Source organism: Peromyscus maniculatus, chromosome 23 (assembly GCF_049852395.1).
Source record: "Peromyscus maniculatus bairdii isolate BWxNUB_F1_BW_parent chromosome 23, HU_Pman_BW_mat_3.1, whole genome shotgun sequence".
Lineage (NCBI taxonomy): Eukaryota > Metazoa > Chordata > Mammalia > Rodentia > Cricetidae > Peromyscus > Peromyscus maniculatus.
In genome coordinates, this window is record NC_134874.1 from 46033760 (window position 1) to 46059188 (window position 25429).

The following is a 25429-nucleotide window of genomic DNA, read 5'->3' on the forward strand; positions in this document are numbered from 1 at the left end:
AAATGTAGAAGATGCTGTAGAGATAACTCTCAGTGGGTGAAGTGCTTGTCTTTAACTCTAGTGACCGGGAACTCACTGGCCAGCTAGCTAGCCTAAGCAAAATAGTGAGGTTCACCGAGAGACACTGTTTCAAAAAATAAGGTGAAGGACAATAAAGGAAGATACACAATATCACCTCTAGCTTACACATACCCAAAATCAAACAAATAAAAAGTAATAAAATGCAGAAGATGTTGTAACTTTTAGATGATTGCCCAGAAGAGACACTGGGATAAAAACCAGCAACAGTCAGTCTTCCAGACAGTGGGAGCTGGCCTGAAGAGCCCTCCTGTTCTCACTGGCAGCAAACAGACATACCAATAGCAGGGCTTCTAGTTTGTTTGTTTCCACTGCTTGTTTTGTAATTTTGTAATGCAATTTTTGTAACCCACTTACTTTAATGTTCTTTGTGTAATGCTTCTTTATAAAGAATGCCCAAACCTGTAGGCTATATACAGTGTTCTGTGTTTAGAAAGAGCATGACTCCAACAGCACAGATTTTATTCTCATACAAAGAATTTTCCCCACAGTTGAACAGAGGGCCTTGCACCTATCAGGTAAATGTCCTACCACTGACCTAGATGCTAGTTCTGTTCTGCATTCACAGATGCTGTGGTTTCAAACTGTTAGGCTCAAGTGCTCCTTCTACCTCAGTCTCCAGGATTGCTAGGATTACAGATGTGTACCACTGTGCATGGCCATTTGGTTTCACATTAAAAAGAGAAGATTTGCCCTCGGTGGTGGCCCTATCTGGAAGGAATTATAGAAGAAATATTGGAAATTGGCCTGGTCACTTCCCCATGCCCACTCAAACATCTGCTGGGCTGGATTAGGGATGTTTATGCCTTAGATTTGTGAGATGTGTATAAATGTTTTTTTTTTCATAACTACGCTAAGACAGTTATCACCCTGAAATTTTTGAAACTTACCACATTATGAGTCAGCTGTTATGGTTCCCATCTGGAATCTTAGTACTTGGGAGGCGAAGGCAGAAGGACTACTCTGAGTTCAAGTCCAGACTGGGCTATACAGTAAGTTTCAAGCCAGCTGTGGTGACAAAGTAAAGCCCTGTCTCAACCAAACCAAATCAAACTAGATCAAATCAACATCAAACTAGGAAGAACACCAAAAGGAAAAACTGAGAAGCAGGTGTGGTGGTGCACACCTTTAATCCCAGCACTTAGGAGGTGGAAACTGGAGCAGCAGGAATCTTGGCTACCTTGGGCTATGAAATCCTGTCTGAAAATGAGCAATCCAACCAACATGGCCTTGGTGTTCTTAGACTATATATCTATATCTATATCTATACCTATACCTATATTATATATTTATAATGAATTTCAAAGAGTAATTCATTTTTTAAATGTATGCATTAAATTCTATGAATTTTTAAATCATACAATAACTATGGTTACACATGTGGTAATGTTATTACAAAATAATACAGAAATGTCAGAGAGGAACCAAGGACAGGAAGAAATAATGGCAAGTTAGAGAGAAGGACTAAAAGATAAGCATGTTTGGCAAATAAGTCATGTAGAAGAACTAACTTTTTCATATGAAGAAAAACAATGAATAACTAGAAATGATCTGGAAAACCTGGATTACAATTTGAGTGTCCTTGTGAACTTACAATGTTTCTCAATGTATACGGTCTAGCTATATATGGAAATAAGTATGTATAATTGTTTATTTATAAACAAACAACAACAAAATCTCATCAGTTTTATTCTCAGGCTAGGGAAACAAGCCTCAAGTTATACACATATCCTGAGAACTTAGTTTCCAGTTCAATAAGAAAATTACTTTATTATTCACACACACACACACACACACACACACACACACACACACACACAAAACAGACAAACAAACAAAAATTTTGACTAAATCCAAAAGAGCACTAAGGCCCAGAAGATATGCTAGGAAGCCAGACTATTTTTATTACACTTTTCACTTTTTTGTTTTGTTTTAAGACAGGATCTCAAGTACCTCAGGCTGACCTTGAATCTCTAGTCCTCCTCTAAATTTATTTGGTTTGTTTCAAGCCAGGGTCTCCCATTGGTCTATTGAGACAGAATCTCATGTAGCCCAATCTAGCTCATCCTCCTGCCTCAGCCCTATGACTGCTTGGATTCTAGACCTGGGCCACCACACCCAGCTGACAGCTAGGCTTAAAAATAGTGACTCCTATGTGGCGCACACCCTTAATCCCAGTACTGGGGAGGCAGAGGCAGGTGGATCTCTGTGAGCTCACGGCCAGCCTAGGCTACAGAGCTAGTTCCAGGATAGCCAAGGGCTACACAGTGAAACTCTATCTGGAGAAACAAACAAACAAAGCAACAAACAGGGTGTGGTGCAGGGCATGAGGGGTGTTCTCAGTGGGTGGAGCTCTTGCTTAACGTGTACGAAGCCTGGCTTTCATTCCTATAACCTCATTAACTAGGTGTGGTGGTGTCTGTAATTTCAGAACTCAGGAGCCTGAAGCACAAGAATCAGGAATTCAAGGCTATCCTTGGAAACATAGCAAGACCCCTGCCTTAAAAAAAGAAAGCGGGGGAGGGGGTGAGTGGAGAAGGAAGGATGAAAGAGAGAAAGAAAAAGAAAAAAGAGGGGGAAACCCACTTTGAACATAAGACTTAAAAAAACAAAACAGTTTACTTTTTAACTGCATCATCAAGGAAAACCCTGGAGGCCTGGAGAGGCAGCTCAGCTGGAGCGCCTGTTCTTCCTAGCTTGCTCAAAGCCCTGGGTTTGATTCCCAGCACCACATAAACTCATAAAACTGGGTGTAGTGGTCACACCTATATTCCCAGTCCAGTGGAGGCAAGACAATGAGGAGTTCAAGGTCATCTTTATCTACATAGTGCTTTGGAGGCAATCAGGCAGCAACTGAAATCTTAAAATAGACAACAGCCCTGTGTGGTGGCACAGGCCTTGAATCCCAGCACTCCAGCTACAGAAACAGACAGACCTGTGTGAGTTCCAGGCCAGTCTGGGCAATATAGTCAGACCCTGTCTCACAATAAATAAGTATATGAATTGCTTAATTGAAACAAAATATGGCTGAGGAAGTGGTGCAGGCCTACAATCCCAGCACCACTTGAGACAGAGATGGGAGGAGGGAGTGTTCAAGGCTCATCTGAGTGATAGATATGCTGAGCTTCCTGGCGATGCAACTTCTCCATTAGAGAGTCCAGGCCACCCAATTCCAGCTTTCCTGTGCCCCTGCGTTTGTCATTTCTTCATCCCCATGCCACACTAGTTAGGTCAATCCCTGCACAGTAGTTAAGCATGCTTCAAACAATTTCCAGGTGCTGAGTGAGGTAGAAGAATTGATTCTTTTTATTGAAAAGGCCATCAGGGTGACTTCCATGGCGTTCACGACACCTTTGCACCAGTGAGCATGCCGTGCCCGGCCTCTCATTGTTATAACTCGTAGGGTTCGCAGCTGGAAGACTGATGATTACTTACCTACCCAGGTAGTGTGCATAGGACCTTCCAACTCTGTGCAAGCTAGCCAGTAGGAATGAAACTTCCGGGTCAGCACCACAGCTGGATCCCTCCATGTTCTATGACTTGAATGCATAGTATCTTCAGCGAAAGAGGTATTACCATCCAGCTCCGGAGGGTAACCATTGGCAGTAGCCTGTCATGTTTGGGGGCCTTTGACTTCACTGTCCAACAACTCTGAAAGAGGTGACTCATTCCCAGCACTGGCCTTTTTATTTTGAAGCCTGTGCTATCAAGTAGGACTTTGTTGCCCTGTTACAGGTTAACTCCATTTAATTCTTTTTATATGTGTATATCTGTATAATGCAGGAAGCTTCTCCAGTAGTGAGTTTCCATACAGCTTTTTCTAAAATTTCTAGTATTAGTTAGCCCTCCCCTTATTCCCTCCTCTACCTTGAGCTCCCATCCCCCACGCCATTTAACCTTTCCTGCTCTATTTTTCCCTTTTACCTCTTTATACTACTACATTTCATCTCCTCTCCCACGAAAGCCCCACTCACAGCCCCTTACTAATTTCCTGATTCCTGTGGGTATTCCAAATGAAACACACATGTCTAAAGATTTGACGACAACATCCACAAATGAAAGAAAACATGTGATGTTTGTCTTTGGGGTCTGGGTGACTTAGGATGATTATTTCCAGCTGGGTGGTGGTGATGCACTCCTTTAATCCCAGCACTCAGGGAGGCAGAGGCAGGCGGATCTCAGTGAGTTCCAGGCCAGCCCAGTCTATAGAGCAAGTTCCAGGATAGTCAGAACTATACCGAGAAACCCTGTCTCAAAAAACAAAATAAATAAATAAATATAAAAATGGAATAATTATTTCTAGCTCCATTCATTTTACCTGTGAACTTCATTGTTTTTCTTTTTCTTTTTCTATTTATTTATTTATTTATTTATTTATTTATTTATTTATTTATTTTTGGTTTTTCAAGACAGGGTTTCTCTGTAGCTTTGGAACCTGTCCTGGACTAGTTCTGTAGACCAGGCCAGCGTCAAACTCAGAGATCCGCCTGGCTCTTCCTCCCGAGTGCTGGGATTACAGGTGTGTGCCACCACCGCCCAGCTGGTTTCTTTTCTTAACAGTTGAATAATATCCACTGTGTAAATGTACCACATTTTCATTATCCATTTGTTAGTTGATGGGCATCTAGGCAGTTTTCATTTCCCATCTATTAGGAATAGAGCAGTAATGAACATAGATGGGCAAATAGCTCTATAGTAAGATAAGAGTCCTTTGGGGATATGCCCAAGAGTGATAGAGTTGAGTCACATAGTTGATCTATTTCTAGCTTTTTGAGGAACCTCCACACTGATTTCCATAGTTGTTGTGGAATATTATTTTAAGATGCATTATATTTATTTATGCTGTGGAACATCTGTTTAATGATGCAAAGATGTGTTGCATTCTTTTATGTTGCATTTGTTTAACTCTGTGAAGCTGTGTTACTTTGCCTGTCTAAAACACCTGATTGGTCTAATAAACAGCTGAATGGCCAATAGCAAAGCAGGAGAAAAGATAGGTGGGGCTGGCAGGCAGAGAAAATAAATAGGGGAAATCTGGGAGGAAAAGAAGAAAGAGCAAGAGAACAAGGAGGAGAGGATGCTAGGGGCCAGCCACCCAGCCACCCAGCCACCCAGCCACCCAGCCAGCTATGGAGTAAGACTGAAGGTAAGATATACAGAAGTAAGAGAAAGGTAAAAGCCCAGAGGTAAAAGGTAGATGGGATAATTTAAAGTTAAGGAAAGCTGGCTAGAAATAAGCCAAGCTGAGGCTGGGCATTTCTAATTAAGAATAAGCCTCTATGTGTGATTTACTTGGGAGCTGGGTGGTGGGCCCCCAAAAGAACAAAACCCAACAACACATAGTGGTTGTACCAGATGAACTCCCACCAGCATCGAATAAGAATTTCCCTTTCCCCACAGCCATGTGAGCATATTGTTATTGTTTTGTGTATTAATCTTAGCCATTCCGACTGGGGGTAAGATGAAATCTCAGATTTTTTTTTTTTTTTTCCCTCGAGAAAGGGTTTCTCTGTGTAGCTTTGCGCCTTTCCTGGAACTCACTTTTGGGACCAGGCTGGCCTCGAACTCACAGAGATCCGCCTGCCTCTGCCTCCCGAGTGCTGGGATTAAAGGCGTGCACCACCACTGCCTGGCGAAATCTCAGATTTTTAATTTGCATTTCCCTGATGGATGTTGAACTTTGAAAAAATATCTCTCAGCTGGTTTTGTTTTATCCTTTAGGAATGAAACCCTTCATCATCTTTGTTTTGAAGACAGGGTTTCTCTGTGTAGCCGTGGCTGTCCTGGAACTCACTCTGTAGACCAGGCTGGCCTCCAACTCAAGAGATCTGCCTGCCTTTGCCTCTGGAGTTCTAGGATTAAATGCATGCACCACCAAGCCCGATTCAACTCCATGCCCCCCCCCTTTTTAAAATAATTTATTTATTATGTATACAGTGTTCTGTCTGCATATACATCTGCAGGTCAGAAGAGGGCATCAGATCTCGTTACAGATGGTTGTGAGCCACCATGTGGTTGCTGGGAATTAATCTCAGGACCTCTGGAAGAGCAGCCAGTGCTCTTAACCTCTGAGCCATCTCTCCAGGCCCCCAGGCCCCATTTTTTAATTAGATTATTCTCTTGATGTCTATTTTTTTTTCAGTTCTTTGCATGTTCTAGATAGTAACTCTCTGTCAGATGTATAGCTTCTAAAAATGTTTTTCTCTATTCTGTAGTCTTTTTTCTTCAAACAATGAATGATATCCTTTGCAATAAAGAAGTTTGTTAGTCTCTTGAGGTTCCATGTATTACTTGTTGGTCTTAATGCCTGGGTTACTGGGGTCCTGGTCAGAAAGTCTTTCCTTGTGCCAATAATGTTGGTTGTATTTAAGGCCTGCCCCACAAAATGAAACCCATACCCAGCACTATTATCAGAGTCAAGAACCTGTGTGCAGTGAGGTCAGAATCCCTAGGGGAGGATCTACCACCAACATTCCACTAAATGGACGTAGTATTAAAGTGACCCCCAGAGCTTTATTGCTACATCCATTGACTAGTGCATCTCTCAGCTCTCATCAGAGAAGTTACTATTTGCTAAAGATGTTGATTAACACAGAGACTCACTGGGGACTGGAATGCTCAACCCTAAACAGGGCACATATACCACACCCCTTCCTCCCAGTGCTCAGGGACCAGCAGCAGAAGAGGAGTCAAAAAGACTGTAGGAGCCAGAAGCAGTGGATGACTATAAGAAAAGTGTTTTCTGGACACAGTGGGACATCTGCACATGGAAACTCTGAACAGTAGTGGTAGCATGCACAAACAAGACATATATATGCAGGTAAGCCAAACAGAATCTCATTATGAATCTGATAGATGAGCATGATGCCCCACCACTGCTGGGAACAGAGGAGTCAATTTTCTTCAAGGGTATGGTCCCTGATAGGTTGACCACACTCCAGGGGAAGGCCATTCGACCAAAAATATATAGGGAGCACAAAATGAACTTAGTGGGGTTTAAAAAAGAGCCGGGCGGTGGTGGCACACGCCTTTAATCCCAGCACTGGGAGACAGAGCCAGACAGGTCTCTGTGAGTTTGAGGCCAGCCTGGGCTACAGACTGAGTTCCAGGAAAGACACAAAGCTACACAGAGAAACCATGTCTCGAAAAAACAAAAACAAACAAAAAAAAAAACACAAAACCAAATCACCTGGCTGGTCCATGGTGGCACATGCCTTTAATCCCAGCACTCGGGAGGCAGAGCCAGGCGGATCTCTGTGAATTCCAGGCCAGCCTGGTCTACAAAGGGAGATCCAGGAAAGGTGCAAAGCTACACAGAGAAACCTTGTCTCGAAAAACAAACAAACAAACAAACAAACAAACAAACAAAACTACTTAAACAGAGCATGGTGGATGGTGGTGCATGCCTTTTAGCAGGTAGAGGTAAGAAGATCAGGAAATAAAGGTCAACCTCAGCTACAGAATTCAAAGCCAGTCTAGGATACATGGGACCCTATTTTTTGTTTGTTTTTCGAGACAGGGTTTCTCTGTAGCTTTGCGATGGGACCCTATTTCAAAAAACACAAAACAAGGAGGGCTCGAGGGAGGGAGAGCCTGTGCCACCTTTTCCTCACAACTGTCCTTGTCTCTGGGGCTGTACTAACTCCCCTCTATCCTCTAGGACAGCCCACTGAGCTTGGGAGTCAATAGCTTCTTGCCTACAGGTTCAGTTTTAACAGTGTCCAAGAGACCCCGCCACCTGCTGTTCTTCCAGCCATCGTGTGGGGCTTCTCACCCAAACCCATGCTGAACAAAAAAACTCTCTCTTCTCCAGGACATTTGCCACCCGGCATTTCCATCCTTTTGGGGGAAGAGGAGAGAGGAAGGGAAGGAAGAGAAGGAGGGAGGGGAGAAAGATGCTTCCCATAAACTGTTGCATGAACTAATATATTTAAAGTAGAATCCTGTCCCAAGGACCAGGACCGCAGGCGCCTTGGAAAGATCGTTTCCAGTCTCAGATCCAACATTTGGTAAACTGTTTACAGTGCTGAGCCTCGCTTTCCAAATCTGTAAAACGGAGATTCTCTACAAGCAAGGCAATGCGCCACAGGTCCCCAGAACAAAGACCAGCAGACCAACGAGGTAACCCCGCGTCCGTCCGCAGACGGCAAGCACCAGCCCACTCTCCGCCACGCGCAGGCGCGCCCTCCAGTGCATCTTCAAGCACGCGCAATCGACCGGAAACCCCAGCCGGAGCCTGAGGTGAAGAGGCGGGGCCTACGCAGCGGGCCTGCGCCGTACGCCTCCACGCCTCCGTGCGTCGCGAGGGTGGGCGGGGCCGCGCAAGCGCGCAGCCCATCCCGGCTCTGGAGCATAAACAAGAGTGGGGACGGGATGAGGCGGCGGTTGGTCCCCGCGCAGCGAGAGGCGGCGAGCGAGCCTACGAGCCGGATCGGGCGCAGCTCCTGAGTGTAGCGCGTTCCCGCGGGCAGCCCGAGTTGCGCCGCGCGCGCTCCCGCGAAGGGGGTCCGAGCCCGTCGCGCGCGCGCAGCCATGAACCTGGCGAGCCAGAGCGGAGAGGCCGGCGCCGGCCAGCTGCTGTTCGCCAACTTCAACCAGGATAACACGTAAGGCCAGGCTTGGGCACCGGGCCGGGTCAGAGGGCAGGGCTTGGATCAAGTGGAGGGGTGTCTGAGGGGGGTTCTGAGCCCGCGCGGCCGCTCGAGCGCTGCTGCCTCCTGGGCCGGGGGAGTTGATGGAACTCGAGGTGTTCCCATCCACCTGTCCTCAGACCTGGCCTCTCGCAGAGTTGGGAAGGAACTGTGCACGCCGGTTTGTGCCCGTCACCCGGAATGGGTTTCTCGGCCGCCCTGGGCATCGCCCGCCTCCCTGTTTCTCTTCATTTTCAGTGCCTCTTCTATCGCTTTTCATGGTTTTTCTTTTTCCTTTTTATTGTTTCTTCTCTGCCGTTCTTTCTGGCAGGTAACTTTGTTTCCTCCAAACAAGAATCAAACAGCAGAAACCCAGGCCTTTGGTCTAGAGAGACTTTGTCCTCAAGGGGTCTGGGTGCTCCAAGGGGGTGAGGGGCAAAGTGAGCTATTCCTGGGGTAAAAGAGAACCTTCATGCAGTCCCCTGTTTTACCAGACTCCTCTGCTGTAGGTCCCAATCTGGTTCTTCAAGGCCGCCTTGTTGGCATACCTGGGAGGTGGTTAATAGATGAGGTTTTTAAGGAAGGAAGGATGAGTTATGGGACTGGAAGGGAGAAGAGCCATCTTGGGAAGTGAGTAAGAGGAAGTGATGTAAGAGGAGAAGGAATGGGTCACTTGGCATCACACTAAGTAGTTGGCTGCTGTTGGCAGAATAGCATTAGCAAGGTAGAGACTAAGCTTTTTGTTTTTCCTCAATTAAAAGTTAAATTGTGAAAATGGCAAGCACCTGTATGGACGTGCGACAGGTGCTCAGCTGGACTTTCTCAATATTCTCAAGATCAGGGAGCTGTCCAGAGATTGGGAAGGAGGTGGGTCACCTGGTTCAGCCACAGATGAGACGGTGAAGTTCAGAGAGGTCTGGCGCCTTTCCAGATCTTATGGTTGGTTAATAGTGGCATGGGGCAGGAGCAGGGTCTTGTCTCCTGAGCTCGCTCTCCTAGTGTTCTTTTCGTTCTACCACACTGGGTCTTTTCTACCTACAGAACAGAATTCTACAGACCCTGAGTCTAGAAGTCCAGTGGATCTATAAAAGTTGAAGCCACCAGGAGAGATGACACAATGGACAAAGTACTTGTCCGCACAGCTGTGAGGACCAGAGTGAAGATCTCAGCACCACATACACTCCTGAGGAGAGAGGCCATCCCTGGCTAGTTAAATTAGCAGTCAGTCAGCTCTGGGGTTCAGGGAGAGACTCTACTTCAGTCTGTAAAGTGGAGAATGGAGGAAGACACACCACACAAGTGTATACACACTGACACTAAAAGTGTGACCTCACTTAAGAAACACACACATTCAGGCTGCTAAATACTGTGTTGTGTGTGCCTTAAACCAGCACAAGGAAAGCTGTCTGGACAACCTGTTGCAGTTTGTCTAGTGAATAAGCTAACCCGGGTAGGAGGAAAGTAGTTCCAGCCAGTAGCAATCTGGCTTCTGAGTCATTAAGATTTGGGGACTGGTAAGAAATGGTAGTATTACAAGGTTTTTATTCATCTGTCTATTTATTTTGAGACAGGGTATCTCTGTGGCCCTGGCTGTCTTGGAACTTACCATGTAGACCAGGCTCGCCTTGAACTCAGAGAACTGTCTCCCTGTGCCTCCCGAGTGCTGGGACTAAAGGCGTGCACACTGTGCCTGGCTATCTGTATTACAAGGCTTTATGTCTTGCTTGAAATAGAGAATATTAAGAACAGTTTCTATATCTGCTGAGTTCCCTGTGTAATAAAAGTGTCACTCTGGCCCAAACAGGATCTTTTCACACCCCTCCTTAGCCCTGAACCTGCTAGTTCATGAAGTTATTATTAGTTCAGAACAAGGTTTGCTGTGTCAATTTTTACTTGCCAAAGAGACCTTGAAAACATAGGGGCATAAGTTGGAAGCAATTCCAGGTTAGGGCTGTATTGGAGTTCAGAGGAGTGACATGATTGTTAAAGCTACAGGTGGAAGAAATAAAAAGGTTCTGTGGAAGGGCTTCTGCATCTTAAAAGAGGAGCAGGGGCCGTGTGGTGGTACACACCTTTAGCCCCAGCACTTGGGAGGCAGAGGTAGGATCTCTGAGTTCAAGGCCAGTCTGATTTACATATCCAGTTCCAGTACATCCAGGACTAACTAGAGCAGTGATTCTCTACCTGTGGGTCACGACCCCTTTGGGGTCACATCAGATATTTACATTTTGATTTTGTAACAGTAACAATTACCGTTATGAAGTAGCAATGAAAATAATTTGCAGTTGGGGGTCACCACAACATCAGGAACTGTATTAGAGGGCTACAGAATTAGGAAGGTTGAGAACCACTGAAATAGAAAGATGCAGTCTAAAGGAAAAAAAGAACATGGGGCTAGGGCATGAGGACTTGAGTTTGGCTCCTCAGCGTGCATGTAAAAGCAGGCAGGGTGGGGACCATCTGCAACCCTAGGGTTTGTGTGGACACAGGAATGAGGATAGGTTGATCGTCCTCAGCGCTCACTGGCCAGCCATTCGAGCCAGAGTCATCTCCAGGTTCAGTAAGAGACCCTGTCTCAAAAACAAGCAAGATGGAGTACAGTGGAGGAAGATTCCCATCCTGGTCTGTAACCTGCACGTGCACACAGACATGCATCTGCATGCACATGTGCAGAGATGCCATAAACTTAACCACACTCAATTTAAAAAACAATTTCCAGCAAGGAATAGAACTTTGTGTGGAATCCCATTTACTGTGTTCAGGGATAGAGGGGGCCACTGGACATTAAGGAAGTATCCATCTATTCTGTAGTCATTTAAATGCTCACATATTTATTTGTACTCAAACTGTGTCAGTTTCCTCCTTTCTCCTCGTAATAGGATTTCAAATATTGAGGAATTTTTCTTCTCGTGATCTTTTTTTTGTTTTGTTTTGTCTTACAAGACAGGGTTACTCTGTGTAGTTTTGGTGCCTGTCCTGGATCTCGCTCTGTAGACCAGGCTGGCCTTGAACTCTGAGATCCTCCTGGCTCTGCCTCCCAAGTGCTGGGATTAAAGGCGTGTGCCACCACCAGCGTTCTTCTCTGATTCTTATCCTAAAGTGACTACAATGTGATCTGCCTTTTACTGTCTGTTTTTGTTTTTAAAGGAAAGCAATGAGAAGGACAGGAAGAGCAGCCTATCCTGGTCGCCCAGTTTAGTCTGGTTGATTCCCACCTGTGTTTTTCTCCAAGTGACAGTTTTATGTGGGAGCATTGTAGCTTTTCTTTCTTTCTTTCTTTTTTGGTTTTTCGAGACAGGGTTTCTCTGTGTAGCTTTGGAGCCTGTCCTGGAACACTCTGTAGCCCAGGCTGGCCTCGAACTCACAGAGATCCGCCTGCCTCTGACTCTGAGTGCTGGAATTAAAGGCGTGTGCCACCACTGCCCAGCACATTGTAGCTTTTCAAAGCTGAGCTTGACCAGTGAATAGGGTCACTGGATTCTCATGTGGAGTCATCAGGACTAAGTTTTTCCAGTAGATTTTGGGAAGTCAGAGAGGTGGCTGTGTCTATTCTAAGCTTCCTTTCTCAGAGGCCTGGAGTAAAGGGACTGCCCCCGACCCCGTCCCCTAGGTGAGACAGGGCCTAATAATATTCATTTTTTTCTTCCACTGAGCTTCCTCCATTTCACGTGCCAGGCACTGTTCTGGAAGGCACTACTCTCTGCTTGTATTTGCCTGGAAATTGAAGGTGGTTTCCAAAGCTCCTTTCAGCCTTAACTTGGCTGCCCCTCTAGGTGCTTTTTGGAGCAGATAGTTGAGAACAGGAGATTGCTGCAGAGGGTGGATAGACAGTGACCCACAGAACCTGTATGATGTGTTCAAGGGCAACCTAGTTCCCAGTTCTAGTGTTTCTTGGGGAGCATTGTTAGCACCCTATGGAAATTGACCAAGGAAAGGCCTGGGGCTTCTGGTACAGGTCTGGGGTGGGATGGGCCAGGTTCTCCATGAACTTGGCCTGGTTGTTGTCCTAAGTGAGGCATAGCACCTGTCAGGTCACTGTGGCCATGGAGCAGTCTGCTTCCTGTTTACAGAGGTGGCTTGTCCCATTCACCCACATAATCAAGTGTGACCTTTTCCTGGGGGAAGGTAATGACAGAGGAAGGCCTCTGTGGACTGATGTCTGGGAAGCTGAGGGGCACATATGCTACACACACTCGTAGTGAAGATGTTTCAGGCTTGTGTTCAAATTCAGTAACAGATGTTATGTCAAAGTGGCAGCTCCTTGCCCATATCCTCATAAATTAGCAAAAGGATGTTGCAACAAGATGAGAAGGGAGTTCATGAATGTGCCTGAGGTCAGAGGCATGTCCAATCCCCTTATGCTGTAGTTACAGGCATGTGAGTTGCCTGTTGTGAGTGCTGGGAATCGAACTCAGGTCCTCTGCAAGAAAAAAAAAAATACATGCTCTTACCACTGAGCCATCTTTCCAGCTCAAGCAAATGCATCCTTTTGTTTATGACTGGGTGTCTTGTAGCTTACTGTGTTGTGTAGCTGAGGTTGGCCTTGAACTTCAGAGTCTCCTCCCGAGTTACTTTCCCAGTGTCCGAGTGAGAGATGGGTACCAACCACCACACCCTTTACATCTTTGTTTTTTGAGATAGTTCTTTATGCAGCCTCAGCTGGCCTTGAACTGGAGGTCCTCCTGCCACTCCTCCCAAGTATTCTGCCCATCATTCCTTGCAGTTCCTATTACCCTCTGTCCATAAGGATAACATTGAACAACCAGTGCTTGAACTCAAGTCCTTGATAGGCCAGGTGAGTGCTCTACCACTGAGCAACATCCCTAGACCTGTGTTAACTTAGAAACACAAACATATCTTTCTAGTAGAACACATCTCACCTCTCATGTGGTTATGTCTCTTCCATGATTATAATGTCTGCATTTTTTGTTAAAATGTTAAAAACCTACCAAAGAGGGATATGTGAACCTGGTTGTTGGTGTCTGTAATGAAAATGGTAAACACTTACCTTGAGGCCCAGGGACCACAGTCATGCTCAGCAGGGACTCTGATGTGCTGCACCCAGGTTTACTTACAATGTCATAATTACTTACCCTCCCTTGATAAAGTTTTTAACTTCTGTTTCTTTCTTTCTTTCTTTTCTTTTCTTTTTTTCTTTTTTTTTTGTTTTTGTTTTTTTGTTTTTTTGAGAAGGGGTTTCTCTGTGTTGCTTTGCACCTTTCCTGGAACTCGCTTTGTAGACCAGGCTGGCCTCGAACTCACATAGATCCTCCTGCCTCTGCCTCCTAAGTGCTGGGATTAAAGGTGTGGGCCACCACCGGCTTAACTTCTGTTTCTTACTGATATAAGGGCCCAATCTGTTTAGAAGACTTTTGGCATTAAAATTCTAGTTCAGGTGTTTAATAGTCTAATCAATTCTGTTTATTTAGAATATCAAAAAGATTTTGCCTGTCTGGTGGTGGTGGGTGGTTGGTGGTGGTGGGTGGTGGTGGGTGGTGGGTGGTGGGTGGTGGGTGGTGGGTGGTGGGTGGTGGGTGGTGGGTGGTGGGTGGTGGGTGGTGGGGGTGGTGGTGCAGGTGCAGGTGCAGCACACCTTTAATCCCAGCACTCAGGAGGCAGAGGCAGGTGGAGCTCTGTGAGTTTGAGGCCAGCCTGATCTGTAGAGCGAGTTCCAGGACAGCTAGAGCTGTTACACAGAAAAAAAAATTCTGTGCATGGGGAACACCGCTGAGAACCAAGCTCTCTGGAACCCAGGAATCCATTTCTAATGCTTGTAGGCAAGGACCTCCCTAAGCTTACTTGTGATTTCCAAGTGAACAAGAAGTGAAAAGAGGGGTGGTGAGGACAGGGTAGTCATGAAGGAAAACTGACACCTGTCTATAAAGGTAGGCTTTTGCTTTGTTTTTATGCTGGAGATTGAACCCAGAGCCTCACATCTGCTAATAGCTCCAGAAAATATCTTTGAATTGTTATGGCTGGGGGGCTGGAGAGACGGCTCAAGCAGTTAAAGGCACTTAGTGCTCTTGCAGAGCACCCAGATTTGGTTGCCAGCACCCATATGCTGGCTCTCGACCACCTGTTACTCTAGTTTCAGGAAATCAATACCCTCTTCTGGTTCTCATGGTTCCTGTACACATGTAGTATACATACATACATACATTCAGACATATAGACACTCACATAGAATTATATATATTTATCTCTCATGGTCTGGACATCTGATGTGGGAGACAAAACCCTGAGCCCAAAAGAATTTGCCAAAGCAGGCATATTGGTTCATGTCCCAGCACATAGGAAGACTGAGGCAGGCCAGCCTCATCTACTTATTGAGATTCTGTTTCAAATAAACAACAACAAAATGTGTCCTTTTGTCTTAAGAACATAGGAACATTTTCTCTGGGCATCTGGGAAGGTGGCTTAGTAGCTAAGAGTTCCTGTTATTCTTCCAGAGGACCAGAACAACCACAGCTCACAGTGGCCTTTTAACTTTACCTGCAGATATCCCCACACATGTGACAGGTATTCATGTAGATACACTCACATAAATAATAATCTTTTAAAACACACAGGAAAAGACACAATTTAAGAATGATTTTTGTCTTATTTTCTTTTTGCTCTTGGTATTTTTGGTGTTTTGTTTTTACTTTGAGGCAGGGACTCACTATGTAGCCCAGGCTGGCCCTGAACTCCTGATATTCCCGCTTCTTCCTCTCAAGTGCTAGGGTGGTTTGTATTTTAAATTCAGAAATAGTTGAGGTAAGAGAGATTAAAATTTGCTTAAGATAACAAACCTTATTTGTCTGGAAAATATTTTCTTGAACACAAATTTTTCCAGAAGTTCTTAGTTGCTGGGATTTTATTTTTAACATTTCTAGAGAGTTGTTTGTTTTGTTTCTTCTTTTATTTTTTTAATTGAGACATGGCTGTCCTGGTGCTTGCCCTGTAGACCAGACTGGACTCCCTCCCGAGTGCTGGGATTAAAATCATGTACCACCACAGCCACCTGTTACTGTTCACAGAGTGTACAGATACGCAGACCTGATTACTTGGTTGAAAGAACTCAGTATAGTGGAGTCACATTCTGCCGACTGGTAGAGAAGTTTATGATCCTTTATGCTGTTAGAGAAGCTCATGCTAGTGTGGTTTCAGCAGTGCTCAGACAGCCTCTGTTCAAGTAGCCTCAAGTACAAATACAAATCAGGTGAAAGTCCTCTGCTCTGCCCATTTGTTTTTGTGTTCTTCCAGTGTCTGAACCTTGTTCCTCCCTTCTCTCTTCCATCCTTCTCTGCTGGTGAAGGCCATATGTGCTGCTTGCTCTTGCTTCCTTGGTCAGTTGCATTCTAGAGATGGAATTTTCTGATCAGGAACCCCTTCACTTGGTGCCACCAAAACTCTGCTCCAAGCCTTTTAGCCAAAGCTAGGAGTTGCTAAACACAGCTTGTCAAACGTAAGCCATCAAAAAGAATCCCTCACTTCTCCATCTAACAACAAAGATAGTCTTTTCGTACTTCCCAGGGTCTAGTTTCTTAGCATGTATCATTCTTTTTTGTTTGTTTGGTTGGTTTTGGTTTTTTTTTTTTTTTTTTTTTTTTGGTTTTTCGAGACAGGGTTTCTCTGTGTAGCTTTGCGCCTTTCCTGGAACTCACTTGGTAGCCCAGGCTGGCCTCGAACTCACAAAGATCCGCCTGCCTCTGCCTCCCGAGTGCTGGGATTAAAGGCATGCGCCACCAACGCCCGGCTGGTTTTGGTTTTTTTTGAGACAGGGTTTCTCTGCAGCTTTGGAGCCTATCCTGGAACTTGCTCTGTAGCCCAGGCTGTCCTTGAACTCAGAGATCCGCCTGGCTCTGCCTCCTGAGTGCTGGGATTAAAGGTATGCGCCACCACCCGGCATATGTGTTATTCTTACCCTACCTCTCAGGCACAGCACAGCGAGTACTAAAGGCAGTCCCGAAAAGAGCAATGGATACCAAGCCTGTGTTATATCTAAGTGTTCAGAGTGTAGAATGCAGCACAGCTTACTGAACTTGAAGGCTCACAAGCATTGAAACAGTCGTGTGTCTGCAGTCACTGGCTGACAACTGATCACTCTTCATTTAGGTCTCAAACCTAGTCTTTTCCCAGGCTTTATTGCGTAACTGACAAATCTGAATATATTTAAGGTCAGGGTACCCTCATAAGACATATACATGGAATGAGTGACTGTTGGGCTGGGAGATAGCTCAGAGAGTAAGGCACATGCTGTGCAAAGTGTGAGGGGGAATTCAGATCCGAAGAACACATGTGAAGCCAGACATGGTGCTGCACATCTGTAACCCTGATCCTCTAAGCTTGGGTGGAAAGCAACACAGGAGAATTCCAGGACCATTGGAAGCCAGCTAAGCTTGATATATGCAGCTGTGACGAGATCTCTGTTTCAACCAAGGTGAAAGGGCAAGACCAACACCTCAGGTTGTCCCCTGACTCCACTTGTGCGCCATGGCATGTTCTTGTTCACATACACAGAGTCACCTAACGTGCTTGGGTTTTTTGTGTGATAGTAGTGCATCAGGTCCCAACACCTTGTTAACTATTATGACCATGCCATGTGCTTTCCAGACCTCTGCCATATATCTGATAACAGACCTGTGAGATAACTCCGACATGCTGGTGATTTCTTGGGGGGTAAGGTGGGCGCTGATTTATGCATGGTCACTGTCTATGTGCCTTAGCTCTTACTTCTGAATTTGGCTTTTTTGCAGGTCCCTAGCTGTTGGTAGTAAGTCCGGGTATAAATTTTTCTCCCTTTCTTCTGTGGATAAGCTGGAACAGATCTATGAATGCAGTAAGTGCTCGCTTTATTTCCCTTGTTAAACAAAGTCGACCTGTTGGACTGGAATTGGAATGCAGTCCTCTACTCCAACACTGGGCAGTTCAAGTCCACACAGCCTTGGGCCAGTCCTCTTCCACCCTAGCCACCTCAGGAAATCACAACTAGGGACTGACCTGGGTGTCCTTCTGGATCTCTGGGTATTTGCATATAATATTTGTTCATTTAGGGTTGTGTTTTCCCGGCTTTCAGGACCTGGCTGGCATCTTACCATATATAATCCATCATCCTTCACTATCTCCTCCTTAATGCCATTTAGATGAGGTGACTGTCATAAAGGGTCCTAGAAAACGGAACTGCTCCAGCCCTGTAGGAGTGGTTGTCATTTGATGGAGTCTAAGTGGCCTGTGACTTGGGATAGCAGAGAGGCCACAATCTGGGGCCTCTAAAAAACACAAGTAATGTCTGTCTGTTTGACCGTGATCAGGACTGAAGTTAATGACTGTGAAACACGTCATTGGGGCTGGAGAGATGGCTAAGTGGTCAGAGCACTGTTGCTCATTCAGAGGACTTGGTTTAGTTCCTAGGACCCATGTGGTAGTTCACAAACATCTGTAACTCCAGTAGGGAATCTGACACCTTCTTCTGACATGCATAGGCACCAGGCACATACATGGTACACATACAGCAAGTGCAGGTGAAATACTCATACACGTGAAATTAAGTAAGTTTTTACAAATAAAAAAATTTGTGTGTATGAGTGGTGTGTTTGTGTGGGTGTGGAGGTCAGAAGTGACAAGTGGTCTTTTCAAATACTCTCCACATTTTTATTTTTTGGTTTTGCAAGACAAATGTAGCCCTGGCTGTCCTGGAACTCATTCTGTAGACCAGGCTGCCCTTGAACTCATTGAGATATGCCTGCCTCTGCCTCCCGAGAAAGATATGCCCCACCACTGCCCAGCTCTTTTTTTTTTTTTTTTTTTTTTTTTTTTTTAAAGACAAGGAGCCTGCTGGCAGGCTAGATTAACTGACCAGTGAATTCCAAGGACTACCACCCCCCACACCCCTACTCCCACCCCCCGTCTGCCGTGTCCTGTCCTGTCCCGCATCCCGTGCGTGCGTCACCCAGCTTTTTACATCAGTGTAGGGATCTGAACTCAGATCCTCTTGCTTGCCTGGCAAGTCTTTTACCCATTGAGCTATGTCCCCAGCTCCTATACACTTTTAATAAAAAGACCGGTTTCTATTACATTTTATTTGTTTAATATGTATGACCTTGAATGTGCACATGTAGCACCACAGCAGTGTGGAGGTCAGAAGACAACTTATAGGAGTCTGTTTTCTTTCCATCATTTGGGTCCCGGATCAGACTCGGGTCTGGCAGCAGGCATTCTACCCACTGAGCTCTCTTACCAGCCCAGAAAGTGTATTTTAAAAGGTGGAGGGAGCCCCACTGGAAAGATGACTCAGTAATTTAAAAAACTTATTGTTCTTGCTGAGGGCCTGGATTTTGTTCTCAGCACACATCTGGAAGCTCACAGTTGCATGTAACTCCAGCTCCAGGGGCTCTAACAGCTCTTTCTATTTTCTGTGGGCAGGCACACATACAATACACATTTTAAAATGTTTTTTACTACATTAAAAAAAAATTGTGGTGGTGCACACCTTTAAACCCAGCACTTGGGAGGTTGAGACAGTTGAATTGCTGAGTTCAAGGTCAGCCAAGGCTACATGGTGAGACCCTGTCTTAAAAACAGACAAAAATTTTGTGTATTGGAGGGTGTATAGGTCAGAACACAACCTGCGGGCATGTAGGTCCCAGGGATTGGAATCAGGGCTTGGTGGCAGGCACCTTTACCCCTTGAGCTTCTTGTTAAGGGGAAATCACTTTAAGTTGACATGCAGCCTGAATTCCTAAGATGTAACCTCTTTGTCAGATATCACAGCCAGAGCATCACTGCTCATCTTTCTTCTTCACGTGTTTCCAATTTTACTTGAATCTGCTTGTGTGTTTAATTCTGTGATGTTTGAATACCTGTAGAGAGTCCTGTATCCACCACCATCCCGATACAACTCTTCTTGCTCTAGAGCAGTGATTCTCAACCTTCCCAATACTGCGACCCTTTAATGCAGTTCCTCATCCTGTGGTGACCCCAACCATAAAGTTATTTTCATTGCTACTTCATAGTTGTAATTTTGCTACTGTTAAGAATCATAATGTAAATATCAGTGTTTTCCTATGGTCTTAGGTGACCTACAGGTTGAGAACCACTATCCTGGAATGCTTTTGAAGTTGGAAGTCAGGCACAGTGGCCCATCTGTAATCCCAGTTCTTTGGAGAGTTCTTTTCTGTCAGCCTAGGTGCAGAGGGAGACCCTGTCTAGAAAAAGGCAGACCCTGTCTAGAAAAAGGCAAAATAATAATTAACTAATAAATAAAAACCTTTCATGTTGACAACCCTCCCTCCCTGTTTCCTCCTGCCCACTGTCTGACCCTGGCAGCCACTGATCTACCTCCAGTCCTGGAGTCTTCCTGCCTCAGCTTCCTGAGTGCTGGCCATGTCCCGTTTAAAAGTTGTATTAGTCAGGTTGTTTCTGTGGTTACTACAGTGAGTTCCTGAAACCCACTAACTAGGAAGAACAAATTTATTTAGATCAGTTCATGAGATCCAGGGGTGTGACTGCTTCAGTTCAGTTGGCCTTCAGCACTGGCACCACAGGCAAAAGGCTGGGAGCGTTGACCACAGCTGGAGGCAGGAAGGCTAGGTGTGGGCACAACCCTTGTAACAGGTTTTGTTTTGTTTTGCCTGCAAGCATGTGAAGGCAAGGCATCAGATCCCCAGGATGAAGTTGCAGCTGTTCAGAGCTATGGAGTTCTGGGAATCAAACCCTGATCCTCTGGAGAGCAGTACTTTTGCATAGGTTCTGGGCATTCAAACTGAGGTCCTCACACTTGAGACAAATGCTTTACCAACCGAATCATCCCCAAAGCCTGGTGATTGGCTTTTTGGTCAGCACAATTCCCTAAGAAGCACTATCCTAGTGTGACAATATGCTCCTTTTTGTTGATGAGCAGTAGTTCACAGCTTTACTGTTAACCCATGGAAAGACCCAGTGATGGCGTCTAGATCTGGACTATTATAAGTAAAGTGGCTGTGAGCATCCATGGGTGGGGTTTTGTGTGGATATGAATTTTCATTTCTTGGAAGTGAGTGCCCAAGAGTCCAGTTGTTTGTTTGGCAACTGCATGTGTAGTTTTTTTTTTTTTTTTTTTTTTTTTTTCAAGAAACAGGTGGGGGTGGGTGTACCTGTGATCCTGAGGCTTGGGAGGTGTGGTAGAATGATCAGGGGTTCAGGCTCATGCTCGGCTAGAGAGTAGGTGTGAGCCCAGACTAGATTACATCTGCAGCAACAAAACAGACCAGAGACGGCCACACTTCCTGAGTGTCTGTGCCTCATTCACCAGTATATATATAATACAAGGTGTTTCATACACACACTTGACTGTGTACCTTTCCTCTTGATGTTCTGGTATGTGAGGTACTGTCTCATGGTTTGTTTTTTTTTTTTTTCCAGAGCTGAGGCCCGAACCCAGGGCCTTGCGCTTGCTAGGCAAGCACTCTACCACTGAGCTAAATCCCCAACCCCATGTCTCATGGTTTTAATTGGGTTGATGGTGTTGAACACCCTTTTTTTTTTTTTTTTTGGTTTTGCCTTTAGGGTTGGTCTGTTTTGAGACAGAATTTGTGTAGCCCTGAGTGTCTTAGAACTCTCTATGTAGACTAGGCTGGCCTCAAACTCACAGATCTGCCTGCCTCTGCCTCCTAGTGCCTGGATTAAAGGTATGTCCGTTAAACCTGGCTTTGTTTTTGGGTTTTGAGATAGGCTAGCCTCAAATCTCCTATCTTCCAAGGGTTGAGGTTTCAGCTCAGTGTCAAGCATCTTTTATCCCTTACCCTCAGATTTTGCCCACTCTTCTTTGGTTTAAGACCAGTCTTGGGTAGCTCAAGATAGCCTCAAACATACTGTGAAGTCAAGAATGGCCCTAACTTACCTATTCTCTGCCTTGAAGTGACGTTCAGTCTTGAAAACTAGTGTGACTGCTGAAGAGGAGTGGCAGGTGCCCAATGCCAGCTGCTTCTACATAGAGGTGCCCAGAAGTGACAAGCATGAGGCTGGGAATGCTAATGAACAAAGTGTAAGGTGAAGAGGACACTGAAGCTTCCATCTTGGAATTCCAGAGTCCTGCCCACCAGGAGGGTAGAGGACTCCATTACTGATTGAAGTCATCTTGCAGGTGTCCTTGACTCCAGGATGGAGTGTGTCTGCCTGACCCTTCAGTATTGCCTTGGTTGTTACTTCCTCAAAAGTGATCACCCATTAGGAGAGAATGGCACCAGGGTTAGAGTCCCTCCTGGTCCTGATCCCTGTGTCCTGCTGCCTCTGCTAGACAATACTCCTTTTCAGTCCTCATACTCACCTCCTCCCTGGCCCCCAGTGTCCTCTAGCTTCATTGAAATGGGACCGTGTGGTTACTGACGTCAGCTGTGGGCCAGCATTCGTGACATCTGAAACAGGACTCCTTCCCCAGGCTAGCCCACCTCAGGAAAAGGATCCCTTGGCATTTCCCAGCAGCTAAAGCTGCTGTCACTGGTGGTGGCTGTGTGGGAATTGTGGTTCTCCATTTATTGGGAGGCTCAGTGTGTGGAGTGAGGAGGAATGTCAAAACTCAGTCCTCATTTGCAGAGACTGGAACTTCCTGCCTGGCTTTTGGTGGGAACACAGTGTGATATCTTGGTAGCAGCTTGTAAGTGTAGGAAGGTATGTACCAACCTGTGTGTCCCCTTAGTGAGATTTGATTCTTAAAAATAGATGCTGAAACAGAACATTCCAGTTCATACTCTTTCATTTGTGTTTTATGATTTGTGTGCTCGAGCATGTGTGTGCCGGGGTGGGTGTGGGAGATTAGAGGACAGTGTCTTGGAGTCTGTGGTCTGTGAAGATGGAACCCAGGTCTCTAGGCTTGCGCAAGCACCTTGACCTGCTGAACCGTCTGGCCACCTCCATTTAGTTACTCCTCCACCCAGAAGCTGCTGGGAGCTCTGTCTCCTTTCATAAGGAGCAGATGACTCCTGGGAAAACTGGTTCATCTCTGGGTGGATGTCAGAGTTGTCTAGCACTCTTCTGCAGGTAGTGAAGAATCTTACTCTATGGCTCCAGTTTGAGGTCTTGTGCACTCGTGACTCCTAGCAGTCCATCATAAAACCAAATCTATGCTATCAGCCCTGCTGCTTTATCAAAAGAATGAGCCAAGGCAGGCCTTAGGGAACAAGACCAGCCACTGCTCTTTCTTTAAAGCAGACAGAAAATAGAAGCTTTGCCCAGCAGCACTGTCAGGTCTTTGCTGACAAGGCTATTGTGATTGCAGACTACGCACTTATTTTCATAGTTGAGACAGGGTCTTATTATGTATGTAGCCCAGGCTGGCCTGTAATACGTGAGCCTCCAGCTTTGGATTCCTGAATGTTAGGTCTACTGCTGTAGGTTTATTGGTGTCTGCTACCGTACATTATTTCAAACTCAGTCTCTCAATCTCCCCTCCCATACAGGGTCTTGTTATGTAGACCAGGCTGGCCTCAAATTCACAGTGTTATTGATTAGGATGACCTTGAACTTCTGATTCTCCTGTCTGCCTCCCAAGTGTTGTGATTAATGGCATGCTCCACTACTCTGGTTTTGATGCGGATCTGGGGATAGAACTCAGGGCTTCCTGCATGCTAGGCAAGTATTCTAACCACTGAGCCACTTTCCCAGTTGATTTCAAATGTAAGGAAAGTTGTAAAAACTCCTGCCTGTTGTTTCTGCCCCATGTGTTCTCATCCATTCTCCATAGGCCATGCCTCATTGTTGGAAAGTTCACAATGCATGTGGCTTTCTTCTCTTAAATGTCACTGCAACAACAGTGTCCACTATTAAGTAAAATACATAAAAGATCTTTGTAAAATGTCAGAGTTGAGAAGTGAGCTTCTCCAGATGCCACATAGGATCAGAAGTCTGTGAGTGGGGATAGCACCCGCCACAAAACGTGCACTTCCGCAAGTCCATGAAGTGAGCCCATCTGTAGCTCAGCAGTGTCTGGAATCTCAGTGGCTGTGGGAGCCTTCCCTGGAGTAACTTATAGACCATAGTCTATGTCCTCAACTCTGAGAAATAATGCTTTTCCCAGTGATGGGCCATGCACCTGTGAGAATATTATTTTTGTGAGATTTTACAGTAATGGAGTCACTTCTGCCTCAGTCTGCTGTAGTGGAGCAGCTCTTGGCTGGCATCACTGGGAGAGCCCCATGCACAAACAGGCCTGTGTGGAAATGTGTTTCACCAATTATTTAATTCGTCTTTGTTCTTCCCATTTGAGGAGCATCATTGTTGCCAGCTATCCACTATGCCACAGAAGCAAACAGCCCAAGTAACCCCTTTCCTAAGGTAGACTTCTAGGCAGTTAACCTCAAGGAAGAACAACAGATTTGTGCCTGAGGCCACCTGGAATCTGGGCATCGCCACTTGAGCTCACTGAAGTTTGTGTTCAGAGTTTTCTCTGTATCCACTTGGGTGCACATTGGTCTCTGTATCCACATTGGTGTGCCACCTTGGGTCTCCTTCACCAGCCTGTTTACCACTGCTTCTCAAGATAGCTGCTCTGTCCTTGATTGAGTAGAAAGGGGCCATACCAAGTGTATGAGGCTCATGGATGCTGTATGCTGGTTCTGTCAGTACCGAGCCTAGTAAACTGCAGTGGGTTGGGAGAGGGCTCAGCATGTTCAGACCCTCAGCACCCATGTAAAGGCAGGTGTGACAGTGTCTATAACCCTAGGCTGGAAGGTGGGGGACAGGCAGGTGGATCCTGGGAGCTAGCTGGCCAGCCAGTTGTAGCTGGAGCGTTTTCTCTCTGGTCCCGCCAAACCCCAGCAGTCCAACAGCCCACTTATAAAATAAACACACAGACACTTATATTATTTAAACTGTTTGGCCTAATGGCTCAGGCTTCTAGCTATCTAGTTCTTACATCTTAAATTAACCCATTTCTATAAATCTATACCTTGCCACGTGGCTCGTGGCTTACTGGCATCTTCACATGCTGCTGGTCATGGCGGCTGGCAGTGTCTCTCCCTGTCTTCCTGTTCCCTCAATTCTCCTGTTAGTCCCGCCTGTACTTCCTGCCTGGCCACTGTCCAATCAGTGTTTTATTTATTGACCAATCAGAGCAATTTAACATACAGACCATCCCACAGCAGCCAGTCTTGCCACTCTGAGCACCAGGTTCAGTGGGAGACCAACAGACATCTATTGACAACCTTTTATTTGGCCTGCTCATACTCACACACATGCACACGTATACATGAAGTCAGTTCTTCTTGGTCAGTCAGAGACAGGGGAGGAGGAGGTTCCTCTGCCATTTGCAGAGGGCCTAACCCTTTTCCTGGTTACTGGCCCCTGTGGAAGTCAGATAAAAGATACAGATAGAAAATTGCCCCTAGAAAACCCAGTATCTTTCAGATGTCTTCAGTGTTTTAAGAGACATCTCACATCCACACTGACACCCATTGCCTGGGGTAGAAGGACTAGAGTCCCTGAAGGGTCTGCCTATACTTAGCTTCTGTCCTGTCCCCATGGCCCATTTCCCCAGGTGACATTGACTTGTACTGAGATGTCCCCTGCCACTTGTGTCAGTAGCCTCTTGCTTCAGTCAGGTCTTACTATATCAGCCAAAGTTCATGGGCTGCCTGAGGCTGCACTCAGCTACCTGAGATGGGTTTTAGTGTGATTTAAAACAACCACAAGAACAGCCTCTTTGGCATATAGTTTCTATACCTTTATGGCCTATAAATCTGTTTAAAGTATCCAATTGAGTGACTTAA

General features: G+C 45.7%; 1 protein-coding gene across 1 annotated transcript in view; it reads left to right on the plus strand.

The window, feature by feature from the left end:
- Positions 1-8309: 8309 nt before the first annotated feature.
- Positions 8310-25429, plus strand: part of Wipi2 (WD repeat domain, phosphoinositide interacting 2) — a 37934-nt gene continuing 20814 nt past the window's right edge. The window contains exons 1-2 of the mRNA XM_006992676.4: positions 8310-8684; positions 17447-17529. Coding sequence (XP_006992738.1) covers positions 8611-8684; positions 17447-17529 — 157 coding nt within the window. The 5' untranslated portion in view covers positions 8310-8610. The remainder of the gene's footprint in view (positions 8685-17446; positions 17530-25429) is intronic.